Here is a 15,281-nt window from a genome sequence, read left to right on the forward strand (position 1 = left end):
TATAAATATACCCTAACGACAAGTTAAATGTTGAGTACAAAATGCTGAGGCCAAGGGTTCCTCCCATTCCCATTCCCTTTGCCACTTCCATGCAAATAAATAATATCAGACTCTTTCCAGGCAAGACGTACTTGGGCCTAGTCTAGTGCCTGTTAGGGATTTTACAGTCGAAATTAACACGAAATCGTGCAATGCACTGGGCAGATATTTTCAGATATATCTTATGCTTGCCGATGGCATGACACACTCGGATGTGCCCTCGCGTGTGGCAATCGAATATAAATAGCCAAGAATATGCAGAAAATGGTAATGGTTAGCCCGGGATTCGTGTGCATTGTAAGCCGTTATCTTATCGGGCGGGCGAGTAAATCATTATCTGATAATAGGCAGAACTAATTTGCTAAATGAAATTAGGCAAATGGAGCTCAGTGAGTGAGTCAGTTTGGTTATAGCGGGGCAGGAGCGAGCACACGGCCGTATGTTCAAGTCCAAGTCCTTCGATCTGGTCAGTGAGGATAAGACGAGGCGGGCAGAGCGGCTCTACCAGCCGCGACGGATGCGCTGGCTAAAGTACATCGTCCTGCCCGCCGTCTTTGGGTTTGTTCTTCTGCTGATCCTCTGCAACGTGGACTTCTCCTACGACGATGACGATGACGATGCGGATGATGCCTTATCCTCGGCCTCGGTGGACAGTCATCAGTGGTGGAGGTTGGTCGAGGAGGAAGGTTTGATTGTGGTCAACGAGCTGGAGCAGATATATAACCAGAGCGAGTGTCCAGGCGAAACTGCGCTTTTTGTGTCTGGATACAAGTTTCCGAACGGCAGCCTGGACGGGGACTTCCTGAGTGGCAGCTTCCGGCTGCAGAGCCTGGAGATAGCCGACTGTGATTTGAGACGCATAGAAGACGGCACCTTCGACCAGAGCAAGCAGCGCGGCCTGATGACCCTGCAACTGAGGAACACCCAGCTCCAATCACTGACTGCAGCTGCCTTTCGGGGACTCCAGCAGCTTCAGAACTTTACGCTGATCAACGAGGAGGAGTCCTTTGAGGCGGGGGGCTTTTTAGCACCACTTGCCAGTACCCTGCTCAGCGCCAGGATCCATCAGAGCTACTCGGATAGAGTCTCCTACTCAGTCAGTGACTTCTTTGGAGGCCAGAATTTCACTCAGTTGAAGTGGCTCGACCTGAGCGGCACTAACCTCGGGGAGCTCCTCCTCTGGGATTCGTTCGGCTGTCTGCCCGCCCTGGAGCGACTCATTTTGGTGGATTGTGGTATTAGCCAAGTAGAGTGGAACACATTTCCCAGTTGTTTTAGATCATTGCGATACTTGGACCTGAGTGGGAACCCACTAGAGACAATCAGTGGCAACTTTCTGCCACCCATGAGGGAGCAAGGCATTGAATTGGAACACACTGACAGTACCGCGATGATGGACTCGGATTATGAGCAGGATATGGCTTCTACGCCAGTCTATAGCACAGCCCAAGTCATGACCTTCACTCAAGAGATACAACCCTTTGTTCCTGGGGTTCGTACCACGACCGCCGAACCAACAACAATTTTAGAGACTGAGAGCACGACGTGGACAACGGAAACGTCAACGACCTCAGCACCTTTGGCCTGTTTGGAAGAATTATGCGAAATTCTCAACTGCACCGATATCAAGGGACGGTCCAGCGAAACGCGGTTGACCTACAATGCATCTCTTCAGTTCAAGGATCTAAGTAACGCTGTGGTGCAGGTCAGGCTCTCCCACTTGCAGTCGCTTCAGTGGCAGCTGGTGTACTTCTCCACGGCCTCATGGAGCGGCTATGTGGAGCAGGAGAACACCGAAGAGAGCACGGAGGACAACGGAGATGTTGTGGTGGCGGTCCCAAACCTGGACTGCGGCACCCCATTCGTCTTCTGCGTGGTGATGGCGGGAGAGAATGTCACCTCCCCACTGAACTGTCGCTCGCACAAGACTCTGAACTGTGTGAAATACTACACGCTGTCCTGGTTCGAGGCAAACAGCGGCCTAATCATAGGTCTGGGAATAGCTGGCATTCTCATCTGTGTGGCCTTGGGCATGCTGATCGTCTACGTGGCCCTGCGACTGCAGCCGAAGTGGCTAAGGGGTAGCCGCAGATTGGTGCGTCCTCTGAGGGACTCGAACACGATGTTTCTGGTGCCGAAGGGATGCCAGCAGGAGGAATACGGCTACCAGGGGTAAGATGAGTGGCATTCTCTCGACACCATATTATTTAACATAGTGTTTGTCTTCCACAGAGATCCCACCTCTAAGAACGACAATTACGACTACGTCGCCTTCCACCGCTACTTGGAGCAAGCGAATCTCTATCGAACGGAATCGAATAAGTATATTTCCCCGCCCCGGGAGCGGGCTCCGTCCGTGCCCCCCTCCAGCGAGGCAGCCGCCAAGAAGAACTATGTCTACGAGAGCTTTGACTTGTACGAGGAACTGCCTCCACACGTCCCTTGAGTCGGCACAAATATTCGCTCCATATCGCAGTTATTGTTGTGAGTAATTGATTGCTGATTGTCAATAATGCCTATTGGCAGATCTAAATTCATTAAACCGATAAGGTTTGTAAGGGCAATAGACATAGCTAGCCATAAATGGGCAGAGTATCTCAATCCCAGATAGTTTTAGAGGCACTAATAAAAATCGGAGTAATCAAAATCTACTATCAATTTAAGGCCACATATCAACCAGGGTACCAAAGGATCAATAGAAATCCGTAGTTTCGGGGAATCAAACGGATCGCTGGGTATCTGCCGGTTTTTTAGACATTTCACGAATGCCCGCAAAGCCTTCCAGAAGTTCCAATCATTGATTTGGAGGTCCCAAAGGCTCCCAAAGAGGGTTCATACTGTCACCTGGCACATACTGAACACAAAATGGCGGCGGCTATAGCTGAGAAGAAGTTGGGGTACAGCTTAACGTCCTTTAGGATCTGCAGACCCGGCCATACGTCCTGGACACTGCATGCATATTTGGGGGTCAGCCGATTAGCTTCAAGAGCGGGAGAAATCGGCAGACCTTCAGCTGTCCAAGGAGAGGCACGAGGCCTGAACGGCCCCAGATTCCTCAAATAGTTCATGCCCAACCGCAGGTGTAGCAGATCCGGTACCGATCACACGAGTCAGTTACCCGCATCAAGGGCATCCAGGGGTATCAAGCTGACCCTGAGATGACCCAACTCCTGTCTACCCAGGCGATGTGGCACCCGGCTTCCCACCCTAGTCCATGTAGCGAGGATCCAAGTAAAGGAGCAGCAACTGCCGGCGCATTCTTTTCAATGTTAATGCTTTCCTTGGGATAGCTGGAGAGGACCACTACGCAGTAGCGTTAACGATTTCAGTGAGGATCCTCATTCCAACACCATGTGCAGATACATCCAGATATAGCTCCAAGCTGTGCCGCAAATATCTCGCGAAGTCTGGCCGAAGTTTGCACAGTTCAATGCTTTGCTTTCATTAAGCTTTAATGAGCCCCAGTTTTGCGACAATTGCAAACAAACTTCCTCTGAATGCTCCCCATTGTGTGCACAGCTTCAGCTTCCAGCCCAGTCTATTCTATCCCGAGACCCAGCCCCAGCCCCAGTGCCAACCTCATCCCCAACCAAAGATATACATAGTTGGTTTCTGTGCAGTTTGTTGACTTGCCACAAGCACAATAAAATATTTTTGTAAGCACTTTTTATGGCTGACATATCTCTTAATATATATATATATACACTGAGATATTTTTTGCCAATTTATTTCTGCCCCCATACCATCCACAACCTCATCTCATGCTCATTCACATCCCCATAGCTGTGTTTGCTTCGGTGCCCTGCAGGCTGTCGCTGCCATAATTTCCCAGGCACATCCCAACCCAGAAAACAAGATGTGGAGATGGAGAGAGAGAGAGAGAGTGAGAGAGACACAGAGGGAGACTCTGTCAAAGTCCAGCCAAGTCTTGGCCATATGTTGCACACATTATGCTTACTTAACAATTAGAGACGCTCTTGTAATTCCAGAAAATTGCTTTGTTCGCTGAGATTTTTTCTCGTTTAGGGCGAGACGAGATGTGGCATCCAGGGGGCAGGGCAGGGCAGAGCAGGGCTGGACAGGGAAGGAAGTACCACAGAGTGCCTTTGTGCTTGTTCTCTAGAAGTTCTCTTTGGTCACTGAGCTGTGAATGGTTATGAGCTTTAAAGGCAACGAAAATGCATTGATAACAAGGTTGGGGTTGGATGAAGATGAAGATGGGAATGGGAATGGAAATGGAGACTTCTTTGTGAAAGCACGGATGATGTTTGCGGGAATGGGAAAATTGGTTTCAATTCCCAACTCTTTGAAGATGTTCACAAAAGTCTTTCAGCAAGAAATGAAAACTTTGTGTTGCTGATAACCTGATCAAAATCAAGTCAAGTGAATCCCGCATAATTTCTATGGCTACCATTTGAACAAATTGACAGGTCTATGATGTTCTGAGAAAGTGAAACCGTACACAAGCCACATCCTACATCTGTACACAGTCCACTGATGATGTCGAGAAATGTGTATTCTCATCCCAGCCGAGTGTCACAATTGAATGCATCTGGACCATCCCACATGCGAGTACACCTCGATTGATACAGGCCTGGGGCCTGAGCTCTCAGCAGATACGAGTAGTGTCTATCAGGATTAATATTAATGATTTGCAGCAGAATGCCATTAAGTTGTTTTGTACCTTTCGCTGTGCCCGATAACGCAGCGTGAAGAGATCAGAAAATGGGAAAACTCTCTGATTGCAGCGGAGGCGTTGCCATCTACCCCGAGACAGACACAGACACAGGCACAGGGAAGCCCCATTGAGCTGAAAATGAAATCGAAGACCCTTTTGCCCATATCCCTGATAACGGACACGAACGAGCCAGCGGACAGAGAGTCGGCCTGGCCGTCTCATAACGTGGCATTTGTTTAATGGATTAAAAATAATAGGTACGAGGAGAAAGCAGCACCGCACAATGAGGAAAAAGCAGTGAGCAGTGGCTGGGGGTGAAGGAAAAGCAGATAAGAATCGTAGCACGTTTTGTGTGTGTGCGTGTGTGTGCGGCAAACGGAGAATGAAAATGGGAAAATGAAAAAATAGAAAATCGAAAATGTGCCGCGGCGTGTCATAAATTAATTTTTCTAAATTCTGCAGCCTGTCTGATTTGGCTACGGATTGGGAACGTTACGGTATCAGCATCAGAGCAGGGATCGGGACTGGGACTAGGATTGGGATTGGGATTGGAACTCTTATTAATAATAATGCCACACGGCTTTGATGGACAGACACAGACAGACAGGCAGTCAGCCTTCAGCCTGACAAAGGATTCGCCCTGACAATGGTTAGATGAAAGCCAAACCACTTTCATTCGAGTATTTACGGCAAGGGTTGAAAGCCGCTCGATTGTGGTTGCTACGAGCTGCAAAGCAGGAAAGCAGGAGACCAGGAGAACAGGCTGGGAAGCTTTTAAAAAATTATGCAAAAATCATGATTAGGCAATTTCCCCGATGCTGGAACGTTCTGACTATGGATGGAGATTGGGTCTATCTCTGGGCCTAGGTCTGGGCATGAGCATGGGTATGGGATCTGGTTTGCTAATTAGCCATTCATGGTGTGTTGTAGAGCGGCTGCCATGCCCGGGGAATATTTAAACAGTTGGCTTGTTCCCAGAAAACTGCGGCAAAAGTTTAATTAGTGCAGAGGAATGAATATGCCTTATGAATATGAAATATGAAATCCGCACACACAAATCTATTCAGCCCTGATCAGACATATCCTTGAGACTGTGCGACTGTGAGACTGTAAGTAAGCCTCCGCCGCGTTGAGTTGGGTTTAAGTTTAATGAGCCCTAAGTAGAAGTGCTTCGGTGCAGAACAACAGCAAAATGTAGCAATTATGAAACGACCAAAAGGAAAAAATTCACATTAATGACAAAGGCAGAAAGAGTGAGTACTTTTGAGTACTTTGGAAGGGCAAGTCAAGGGATGGGTAGGGATGGGAATGGGTATGGGTGTGGTGTGGTGTGTTGAAGCTGCTGCTTAAGACTTGCTACAAACGAGGGGCACTCAAAAGATGAAACATAAAACGAAGCCCCAGAAGCCCATAAAAAACACATTGTGCCGGGGCCGCACTTAAAAGGCAACTTCTCCATGTAGATACCTCCATCTTCTCCTCCTGCTGTTGCTCCTCCTGCTGCTGCCACAGCTTCTGCTGTTTCTTCTGATGTTGCTGCCGCAGCCATATGGGGACAATGACGAGTCTGCTCTTGTCGCAGGAGGGGGAAGGGCTATAAAAATTGCAACATAAAAATAAAAATTAAACCACTAAACGCAGTTTTAGACCAGACCGGGACTTGGGCGTGGACGTGGACGTGGACCCTTTTATCGTAAGTTCGTCTTTCCGATTCCGATTTCGACTTGACTCTGACTTTTGATGGGAGGCACGGAGTCAGAGTCGAGAGTTCATAAAGCGACCCCCAGGGCAGAACCAGTGCCACACGTTCGCTGTATCCTGTTCCCCTGAACATCGTTTGGGCGACTGCGTCGGGGTGACGGGGTGACAGGGTGGCCCATACCGTACAGTACCGTACCCCTAATGATATTCAATAATAATACGCAAGCATAAAAACCACTTGCGACCCCGGACTGAACCGAACCAAACGAACATTTTAGACACGCTCCGGCTGCGCCTTCAGAATTTAATGTGCTTATAATGCCGCCTGCTGGCTCTTCGCCGTAAACAGATGCAGACACGCATTCACATTCCCAAACCCGAACCCAATCCCAATCCCAATACCGCTTCCAATTCGTATCGGATATTGCGTGCACCCCTCAACACAATTTTAACAGCAAATGATGTCAATTTCGAATGCCAGGACGGGACGGGACGGGACGGGGAAGGAGACGCTAACGCCCCCCGAGAATATCCGGAATGGCAGAGAGTCTCAGGATGCCGGGCGCGTTTTTGTTATTCTATCGAAAATTGAACTTAATTGGTGCGTGAAGTGTGCACTGAGTGGATTTGATGCCAGGCTGCCAGGCAACTACTCGTATTGTAGTAGAGCTGCGAATTTGTCTGCTGCATGCTGGCTGATGGCCCCTGCCCCTGCCCCAGCTCTGCAACTCTACTAAGTCCCCCCCAAAACTCATCCACCTGGCCTCATTATAATTTGCCAGTCAACAGGCAGAGGCAGCAATCAAACTGGAGAGGCGTCTCTTCATACGAGGGGAGATAGAACAGAAGGAAATGATCCAGGGATTGAGCAATGCAAAGGCAGGATACAGAAGACACTGAGAGAGGAATAGGTCTGGCTGTTTAAAGTGTAGGATACGAAAGAAGAGGGGATAATTTCGGCAGTAAAAGATGGCAAAGAAATTAATTTAGAATCTAAATGAAAAAGAAGGGTTCCAAGGAAACAAGTGTAGAGTAAAAGTTGCAGAGCTTTCCCTGTAGGTGGACTACATTTTATTACTCTGACAGGCGAAAACCCATTTCTCCCATAAGCAAACTCATTTCTCGGTAATCCCATTACGTTTTGGCAATCAAATTAATTTGGTATGCCCCAAATGTTCCATGAAACGCCCGAACAACCCTCGGTGGCAGGAGAGACAGACAGGAACTGGCAGAGTCTGGGGCAGGCATCCAAGCTGATTAGCATAAATTCGTCTATGTCGTTCCTGGCAACGTTGTCGTCTTTTGTCAACGTGTCTGGCATGCCAAGCTGCAAAACTTTGCCTGCAGTCTCTCACTCTGTAAGAAGGAGCCATAGCCATAGCCACAGCCGTAGCCAGAGGTGGAGACGAAACCGTGCCTTCAGGTTCAGTAAAAGCAGTCACGGACCTGGGCCATGGCCCTTGGGATGGCACATGGAAACATGTGTCACTGGGGCCTGTCTGCTTATTGCACGACTAATGTCAGTTGCACTACCCGCATACCTCATACCGCATTCCGCCCTGCAGCCGCCTCCGAGGGCAGTGCAGTCGACTAAAAGGTGGCCCACAGAAAGCCCTTTTAAACTCCGACTGCAAGTGCGGGAATTTCTTCGGGGCCAGTGGGGTGCAAATTATTTCCAGACTGCTGCCAGCGCTGGGTGAAGGACGCAGGACAATGGCTGAGAAGTTTCCCGACTTCGGGCCCGCTCAATGAGTTCATTCATTGGACAGGTTTTCCGCACACTCTCCCTCTGTTTTTTCTTCTTTTCGTAGAAAAGGGAAGAAGAATTTTTGCATTACAATGGCCTCGACAGCTGCAGATCCGGATACGGATACGGACTCGGATGCGGATGCGGATTCAGATTTAGGAGTGGATGGGAATGGGATGGATGGGCTGCATAATCTCACGCATTGCATCAATTTTTCATAGCCAGCGCCCTTTTGTCCGATATGTTTTTGTGTCTGTCAGCAAAAGTAGCATAATTAACGCAGTTTGTCTTTTTCCATGGCCCTAAGGAATGCTTCAAGTGCCCGTCCATCCGTACCTCAATTTGAACTCTTTGTTGGCATTATTTACGCTTCTATCTGAAGATCAGTCACATTACAGGCGGGACTGATGGGGGCAGGCGGATGGGAGGATTGGGAGAAGGGTACTAATCATATTTTAGTGCGGTCCAACTAATTGCGTACGCGGTTTTAGAGGCCCCGCCCCAACCCGCTGACAGACGCAATGCACACAAGCAAACAAAGCACACACACAGACACACGCACTCAGAGATACAAAGATACACTCGGTGTGCCAGTGGTGCGGGTAAATACGCAGATACGGGAGAGAGGAAGAGCAATTTACACCTGAGATCTGTAAAATTCACAAAGCATTGTAAGGCCGATGCGGTCAACGGACTGGGGAGTCGACTGGGGAATTCCCTATAAAAGGAAGGTAAACAGTTGTTTGGAAAGTAAAGTAAAGTGGGGAAAATTGAAAGCATATACTTCAGGTTTTGTTGAAATCTAGCAGTTACAAAATGACTCATTGGTCGGGGGAACTCCTTCCTGGTACAGGGTATAACAGGCCAGGCCATAAGAAGCGTAGCTTGGCACTAAAGACGTGTTAATGAAGCAGACATGCGGGCCAGAACTCGGGCCAACTCCGGCCAAGTCGTGGTCTTTGACGTTGGTCGTCGTCGTCGTCGTCGTCGTCAGCATCAGCGTCGCGTCGCGTCGCATCGTCCTCTCCGTCGCTGAATGAATTTGTATAACTTGCAAATCATGTTGACTGACGAGCGGGCCTGGGCCTAGAGGGGTGGGGTTAGGGGGGACCGCTTGGAGTTTACTTTGGCCGGGCAAAAATTTGTAAAGTGTTGAGCGCAGAGTACAAACATCCAAACATATTGTGCCATACATATTATGAATTTACGAGGAGTCCGTATGCGAGGAGCACGAGGAGCAGGAGGAGAAGGAGGAGGAGGAGCATGTGAGCATGTGGGGCGGCCGGTCCAGGGGTTGTCGTTGTCTGCCCGGTTGGTTGGCTCTCTGACTCTTGGGATTGGGCTCCGGATTGGGATGGCCGCCTGGCTGTTCTACTAAATCAACATCATTAAGTTTTCTGTTTATAAAGAAAACACTCGAACATCGTTTGCGAGCTCTTCTTTCTTTCAACTTTTTTCCTCCAGTCTCCTCCAGTCTACTCCAGTCTGCAGCTCACTTGTTCGGCTTATTCCTCTGTGCGAGTATTTACACAAACTGAAGATGCGTGCTGTGTTATTTTAGGCTGGTCCCATCACTGACATCACGGACATCACCGACATACCGACAGACCATTCAGCCAACGACTTCAAAAACCGATACAGCCAAGTGTTAAACACAAATTAGTAGGCAAGCTGAGCGGAGGCGAAAAAAGTCTGAAGAAAACTGAAGTTTCCTGCATATTTGCTTAGCAATTTTACCAAAGCGAAGCAAAGCACGAGATGCATTCACACAGAAAAAAACGTCGATAGTCGGTGCGACGCGTCGGTCCCTTGGCAAGGCCCTCGTTCCCATTCCCATTCCCATTCCAAATCTCAATCCCAAACATCCACTATATATGTATGTATGTCGAACGGGGCGGCGGCGGCGGTGGCGGTGCAACAAAATGTGAAAGAAAATAAACAACAAAGTCACGAAATTGTTTATACAATAAATAAAAGTGTGGAGCGCAGCAGCGTCTGCATCGTCTGCACCCCGAACAGCAAAAGTATCTTAAAGATACAAACAAGATCTGAGCTGAGCATTGGCGCACGCATACCGAGCATGCCATGTCTCAGGATGTGCTAGTGCTGGGGCTGGGGCTGGGGCTGGTGCCTCTCTGTCCATATGCATTTCTCTTCTCGTACTCATACTCGTTCCATTCCATTCATTTAGTTAGAGGCTCTCCACTTGCATGCAGCTCAAATTACAAGCGGGCAAATGTTTAAATACTTGAGTGCCGAATGCACGAGCATATTAACTTTTACCCAGCTCTCAGTATTGTCAACACGACAATTCACTTAGATCTGTGCCTGTGCCTGTATCTGTGCCCCCCATAGTTGCCGCCAGACACTTTCCAGTCCGAGTCCGAGTCCTCGTCGCATTTGTTGCAAGAGCAGATGCAGATGCAGCCGTTTCAGCATTTGTAATGTCATCGGGAGGCATCCCAGAGTCCCACGCCTCCTGGCGCCCGAGGACAGACAGTCAGACATACATACATAAATACATTCAAAGTGGGTGTCGTGTCGTGTCGTCCTTGTCCCCCGCATCGCTGGTTTCTATGAAATGCGGGGGAACGCCCAAAAGTTGCAGATAACCGTTGGACTGAGCTGTTATCTGAACATGAACAACTTACTTCAAAGGCAGACAGATTATCTGCGGGTAAAGCTTTTTATGCCGTGTATTAGGAACACTCCCAGTATGGACCTTAATACCTGGGACTTCGATACGAGACTATTGCAAAAGTATGAACAGACTGACTAAGAAGTCTCCTCTTACTTTCTGATCCCGAGACGAATGCATGAAGTCACACTGCTAAATAATTTGGAATGCTTCAAAGCAATATCGATGCAGATGTTAGTCAAAGCTGCGTTAAACGAGATCATGGTAAGAGGCAGTCGGATCCCGATACATCGCCATATTTATCCCCTCTTTGCAGAAAGCGGAAAAGTTCTTGAAAGTCCTCTTACTCGTCTTTCTTGCCATGTCCTGGACCGTCGGCGGAGCACGTAGGCGCCTACGTCGGGCACATTACAGATACCGTCCGTCAAAAATCATGAAATCCATTCATCATCACAGGCCAAACGAAATGTGGCCCAACTGCACTGGCATGTCCCGCGACCTGGCGTCCCTAGTGAAGTCCGCCATCATCGGACAACTGAGCAAGAAGCTTTTGCAGAAGTGCGGCTTTGAGGAGAAACTTCCGCAGCTGGATGAGTGGCGGGAAACACTAGACAAGAAGATAGACGACCACTCGGTCATCGGCGTCATTGATTGGCTCTACGACGAGGTCCAGATTCTGCCAGTCACTGACGATCCTCTTAACTTGGAGTTATCCCGTATTGAGGACAACGAAGGTCCGCCAGCTCCCGAACAATGTCACGACTACAGGGAATATGTGCAGATCGTGGAAGAGCTTGGCGTTAACGATGACGATTGGACCTTTTAATGGTAATGATCAGAAAAAATAGAGTCGGGATAAATAAACAGAAGATAATAGAAGTAGGTATTGGAAAATCCAGATGGTATCTTAAATATTTTAAATATTCATTATTCTGAAAGTCAAGATATCTATTGTGCAATTTGAATTTGGAGCCAACTTTGCGTTCTATGGCAGCCAGCCTTTGATTGATAGCCAGTCTCGTTCATCGGGAAATTTAGTCATGTTTTGCACCACTAGCATACTTTGCGGCATTCATGTAAAAATAAAACTCAAACTACAAATGTAGATGTAGATATCGTGTACAGTGTAACTGTAATCTTTTCATAGTACCACCAGTACCCAGCTTCAATAGTTTCATAGCAGACAGCATATAGTGTCATAGCATACCACTTTTATAGTCGTACTGCAGACAGCATTAATAGTTTCGTTTCATCCCGTCCTATCTTTTATACCCGAAGAGTTTAAGAATATAAGTCTTGTGTTGGATGTGTGTAACACCCAGAAGGAAGCGTTTCCTCCCCCGTAAAGTATATATATTATTGATCAGCATCAATAGCCGAGTCGATATGGTTATGTATGTCTGTCCATCTGTTTAGAGGAGCGCCTAGATCTCAGAGACTATAGGAGCCATAGCAAACAAATTTTGATCCGGACTCCTTTGAGATTACACTGACTCAAGTGTATTTTTCGTAAAATTTTGCCTCCTTCCGCCCAACAAAGCACAGACATCTTTCGGGCGAAGATACGAGAAAACAGCAGAATAATAAGGAATAACCATATCTACCCTCATTAATATAGCAGATTCAACAAAATATTCAACATTACATATATACTACACGTTTAACCGACTCCCTACGTTTTGTTAACGGTATATCTCGGCTAAAGAGCGACCGATCTGGACGTGGCATGTGTCCCTTTACGTTTTGTGTTTGGAAAATTCTATAATGATATTGTCAGCTGTCGTGGGATGCTGGCAATGCCTAATAAGATCTTTTAGATCAACGCCAGCAATCAATATATTTTAACTTTTGTATGTAATTTTATAATACTTGCATCTCTTCTGTATTTCATGCCCCTCTCCATTGACAATGAGTAAAGTTCTGTCTACGATGTTCACACCACATACAATTTAATACTTGGCTCATAGCGTTAGCGGGTAAGTAATTTACAATTACAATTAAATAATGCTTAGAGTAGGAGCTTAGACTAGGATGCAGGGCCGGGGCTTCGACTAGTTCACGTAGAACTGCTCGATAGGAACGTTCTTCAGCAGCTGGTTGGCGAGTTTTCCGAATTCGCTTGCCAGCTTCTTCTGCAGCTGGCTCTGCATGGCTTCCAGGACAATCTGGGAGTTGTCGCGCAGGAAGAGATTGGTGGCCTCCACTAGGGGGACAGAACGCAATTGATTTAGGCAGGAGCTTGGGTAAATGCCAAGATAAACTTACGCAGGATACGGTTGTTGTTGAACGCCCCGGAGATGCTCATTTTTACATCCTTTACATCCAGCACCAGGCTGAGCGAATCGATGTGCAGATAGTTTGCCCCCTTGGACGCACGCACCGATGTCTTGCCGGTGAGATCGGCACTCACGCCCTCGAAGACGGCATGGAAATCACCCCCGCCTGAGGCGGGCAGGATCAGCAGGACACCGGAGCTTGTGTACTTCGCCTCGATCTTCAGCTTGGGCATCACGATCTTCGCCTTGAAGGGCTCGTTGTTTTCAGTCAGCTTGAGAGACTTGACCTGGAAGTTGCTAGCCCCAAATGCTTCCATGTTCTTGAGGGTGATCTTATAGCCCTGTGGCCCCTCTGTCAGCTGCAGGGCCAGGGAATCCATCTTGAAGGGCTCCACGGAGGGCAGCTGGTGGAGAGAAAGGGAAAGAGTGTAAGCTTAGTCATAGGTTTGCTTGATTCTGCACCACTGCACCACTGTTCGAAGAGTGAGAGATTTCCGCACTTTCTCCACAAAAAAATTGGCGTTGCGCAAGTCAATCTCTAGCCCACTGACTTCCATTTGACTTACAACTGACTTATGCAACTGCAACTCGTTTGCAATGGAAAATCAGCAGAAAAGAAAGGGAAATGCAAGGAAAAACAAATGCAAATGAGAGAGAAAAGTAACCCACCTGGATCTCGGGAATTCCACTGGCCAGATAGGGCTTCAGATGCTCTATGGCACCCATGAAGCAGTCCACCAGCTTGGGATCATCGCGATGACATTGCTTGATATAGGCGGCTGCAAAATAGAAACCAAACAGAAGCTTAGAAAGGAAAATCACTTAGCACAGTCAACAAAATTGAGATCAACAACAGGTAAAGTCTCTGCACTTCAATTCCTGTAAAGTTCAACGACTCTGCGGACAAGTAATAAAGACCATAAACCAGTCTCGGCTTCAGGTGGCCTTCAGCCAGCCAGATTGAGATCTCGAACTCGGTCTTGATCATGATAATGATAATGATAATGATTTGAGTCTGCGGGCAAGGTTGAGGCTATGCTGCGCTCTGCCCGAGAAGTGCAGCTCTAGAACCTGTTGTCGTCTCGATTCTGACGCACATGACACACATTTCGGCTGCGCTGAGGCCGGGGGGCGGGGGCCCCCGGTTAGCGATTACCGGTATTACCATTACACAATACTACAATGCGGTCCGATTTCATTAGCGCCATTCGCTGGCAAGGCAAACTGCACCGAGAGCTATCGAATTTTCAAGTTGAAGGCTGTTCAACGGCCGCGCTCTCAAGCGCTAATTAAATATGGATTTGGTTCATAGTCTGCATTTTGAGTTCGAAGCTGAGATGCCATGATATGCTCCTAGCATGATGCCATGGGGCTCCAAACATGTATAATGCGGAAGCGACGTCTTTGTTGACACTCAATGCTTCCGAAGCGGGGCTTTGTCCCCCTTTTTCTTTGTTTCGCTCATTTGTCAAATAAAACTGTGTCGCTTCAAGCAATTAACACTTTGAATAGTATCTCTAGATCGATTTGGAATGGGTTGCACAGGTGCCTTTGTGGGTACATGTGTATGCCTGTCATTAAACTTGACTTTTGACTTATTCGGGAAGATGCAAATGCATTTTTCTCCCGCCATAGTGTGAAAAGAGTTGAAAGTGTTAATTGTTTTGATGGGTTTCGCCAAGGGAACCAATTTAAGGGAAATCGAAGCTGGAATACCCTTTAAATGTTATGGATAAAGAACCAAAGGTATATCTTTGTCTTTTGGCTAGAGGGTTTCCCCACCAAATACTAAGATATCCCTTCTGAATATTCTTAATGATCCGTATTCCAACTTACGGGCTTCAGCCTGGACCATCCAGAGCGTCTGCAGCACAATCACCAGGCACACGTACTTCAACATCTCGGATGCGAATAAAAATAGCACTTGATCACTTTTATGAATTATAGTTCGACACAGACAGAAACGACCAACACGCGACACGGAATGGGAATTATAATTAATTTAAATATTTATATTATTGGTCGTAGTCGTGGTCGAACGTCTGTCACCGCGAAGCTGAGAACTTGAACTGCGAGACAGTCGCCAGTCGATCGCAGATTTTAAAGGCCCCTCAAGTGGTGGAGCGGGAAATGGAGACTGGGGACTGCGGGGCACACACTCGTAGTACATAATGCAAAGCCCGGACAAGTTAAAGCAGAGCT

General features: G+C 47.7%; 3 protein-coding genes and 1 long non-coding RNA gene across 4 annotated transcripts; 2 read left to right on the plus strand and 2 right to left on the minus strand.

Moving 5' to 3' along the window:
- Window positions 1–437: 437 nt before the first annotated feature.
- Window positions 438–2,686, plus strand: LOC4802504 (uncharacterized). The gene is made up of 2 exons (XM_001359376.5): window positions 438–2,211; window positions 2,272–2,686. The coding sequence occupies exons 1-2, from the start codon at window positions 479–481 to the stop codon at window positions 2,483–2,485; spliced, it is 1,947 nt and encodes a 648-aa protein (XP_001359413.5). The 5' UTR covers window positions 438–478; the 3' UTR covers window positions 2,486–2,686.
- Window positions 2,687–10,090: 7,404 nt separating this feature from the next.
- On the minus strand, window positions 10,091–10,921 carry LOC26533371 (uncharacterized). Its single transcript, XR_001451857.2, has 2 exons — window positions 10,817–10,921; window positions 10,091–10,739 (listed from the first exon to the last, which is right to left on the minus strand). It is a non-coding gene; the product is annotated as an uncharacterized lncRNA (long non-coding RNA).
- Window positions 10,922–10,978: 57 nt separating this feature from the next.
- LOC6897636 (uncharacterized) lies at window positions 10,979–11,701 on the plus strand. Its single transcript, XM_002137743.3, has 2 exons — window positions 10,979–11,067; window positions 11,120–11,701. Exons 1-2 carry the CDS (start codon window positions 11,029–11,031, stop codon window positions 11,627–11,629), a joined length of 549 nt encoding a protein of 182 aa, XP_002137779.3. The 5' UTR covers window positions 10,979–11,028; the 3' UTR covers window positions 11,630–11,701.
- A 1,027-nt stretch (window positions 11,702–12,728) lies between these two features.
- On the minus strand, window positions 12,729–15,166 carry Jhbp1 (Juvenile hormone binding protein 1). Its single transcript, XM_001359377.4, has 4 exons — window positions 14,916–15,166; window positions 13,749–13,858; window positions 13,069–13,483; window positions 12,729–13,006 (listed from the first exon to the last, which is right to left on the minus strand). Exons 1-4 carry the CDS (start codon window positions 14,977–14,979, stop codon window positions 12,855–12,857), a joined length of 741 nt encoding a protein of 246 aa, XP_001359414.1. The 5' UTR covers window positions 14,980–15,166; the 3' UTR covers window positions 12,729–12,854.
- Between the last annotated feature and the right edge of the window lie 115 nt (window positions 15,167–15,281).

This window comes from Drosophila pseudoobscura, chromosome 2, assembly GCF_009870125.1.
Source record: "Drosophila pseudoobscura strain MV-25-SWS-2005 chromosome 2, UCI_Dpse_MV25, whole genome shotgun sequence".
NCBI classification, from domain to species: Eukaryota; Metazoa; Arthropoda; class Insecta; order Diptera; family Drosophilidae; genus Drosophila; species Drosophila pseudoobscura.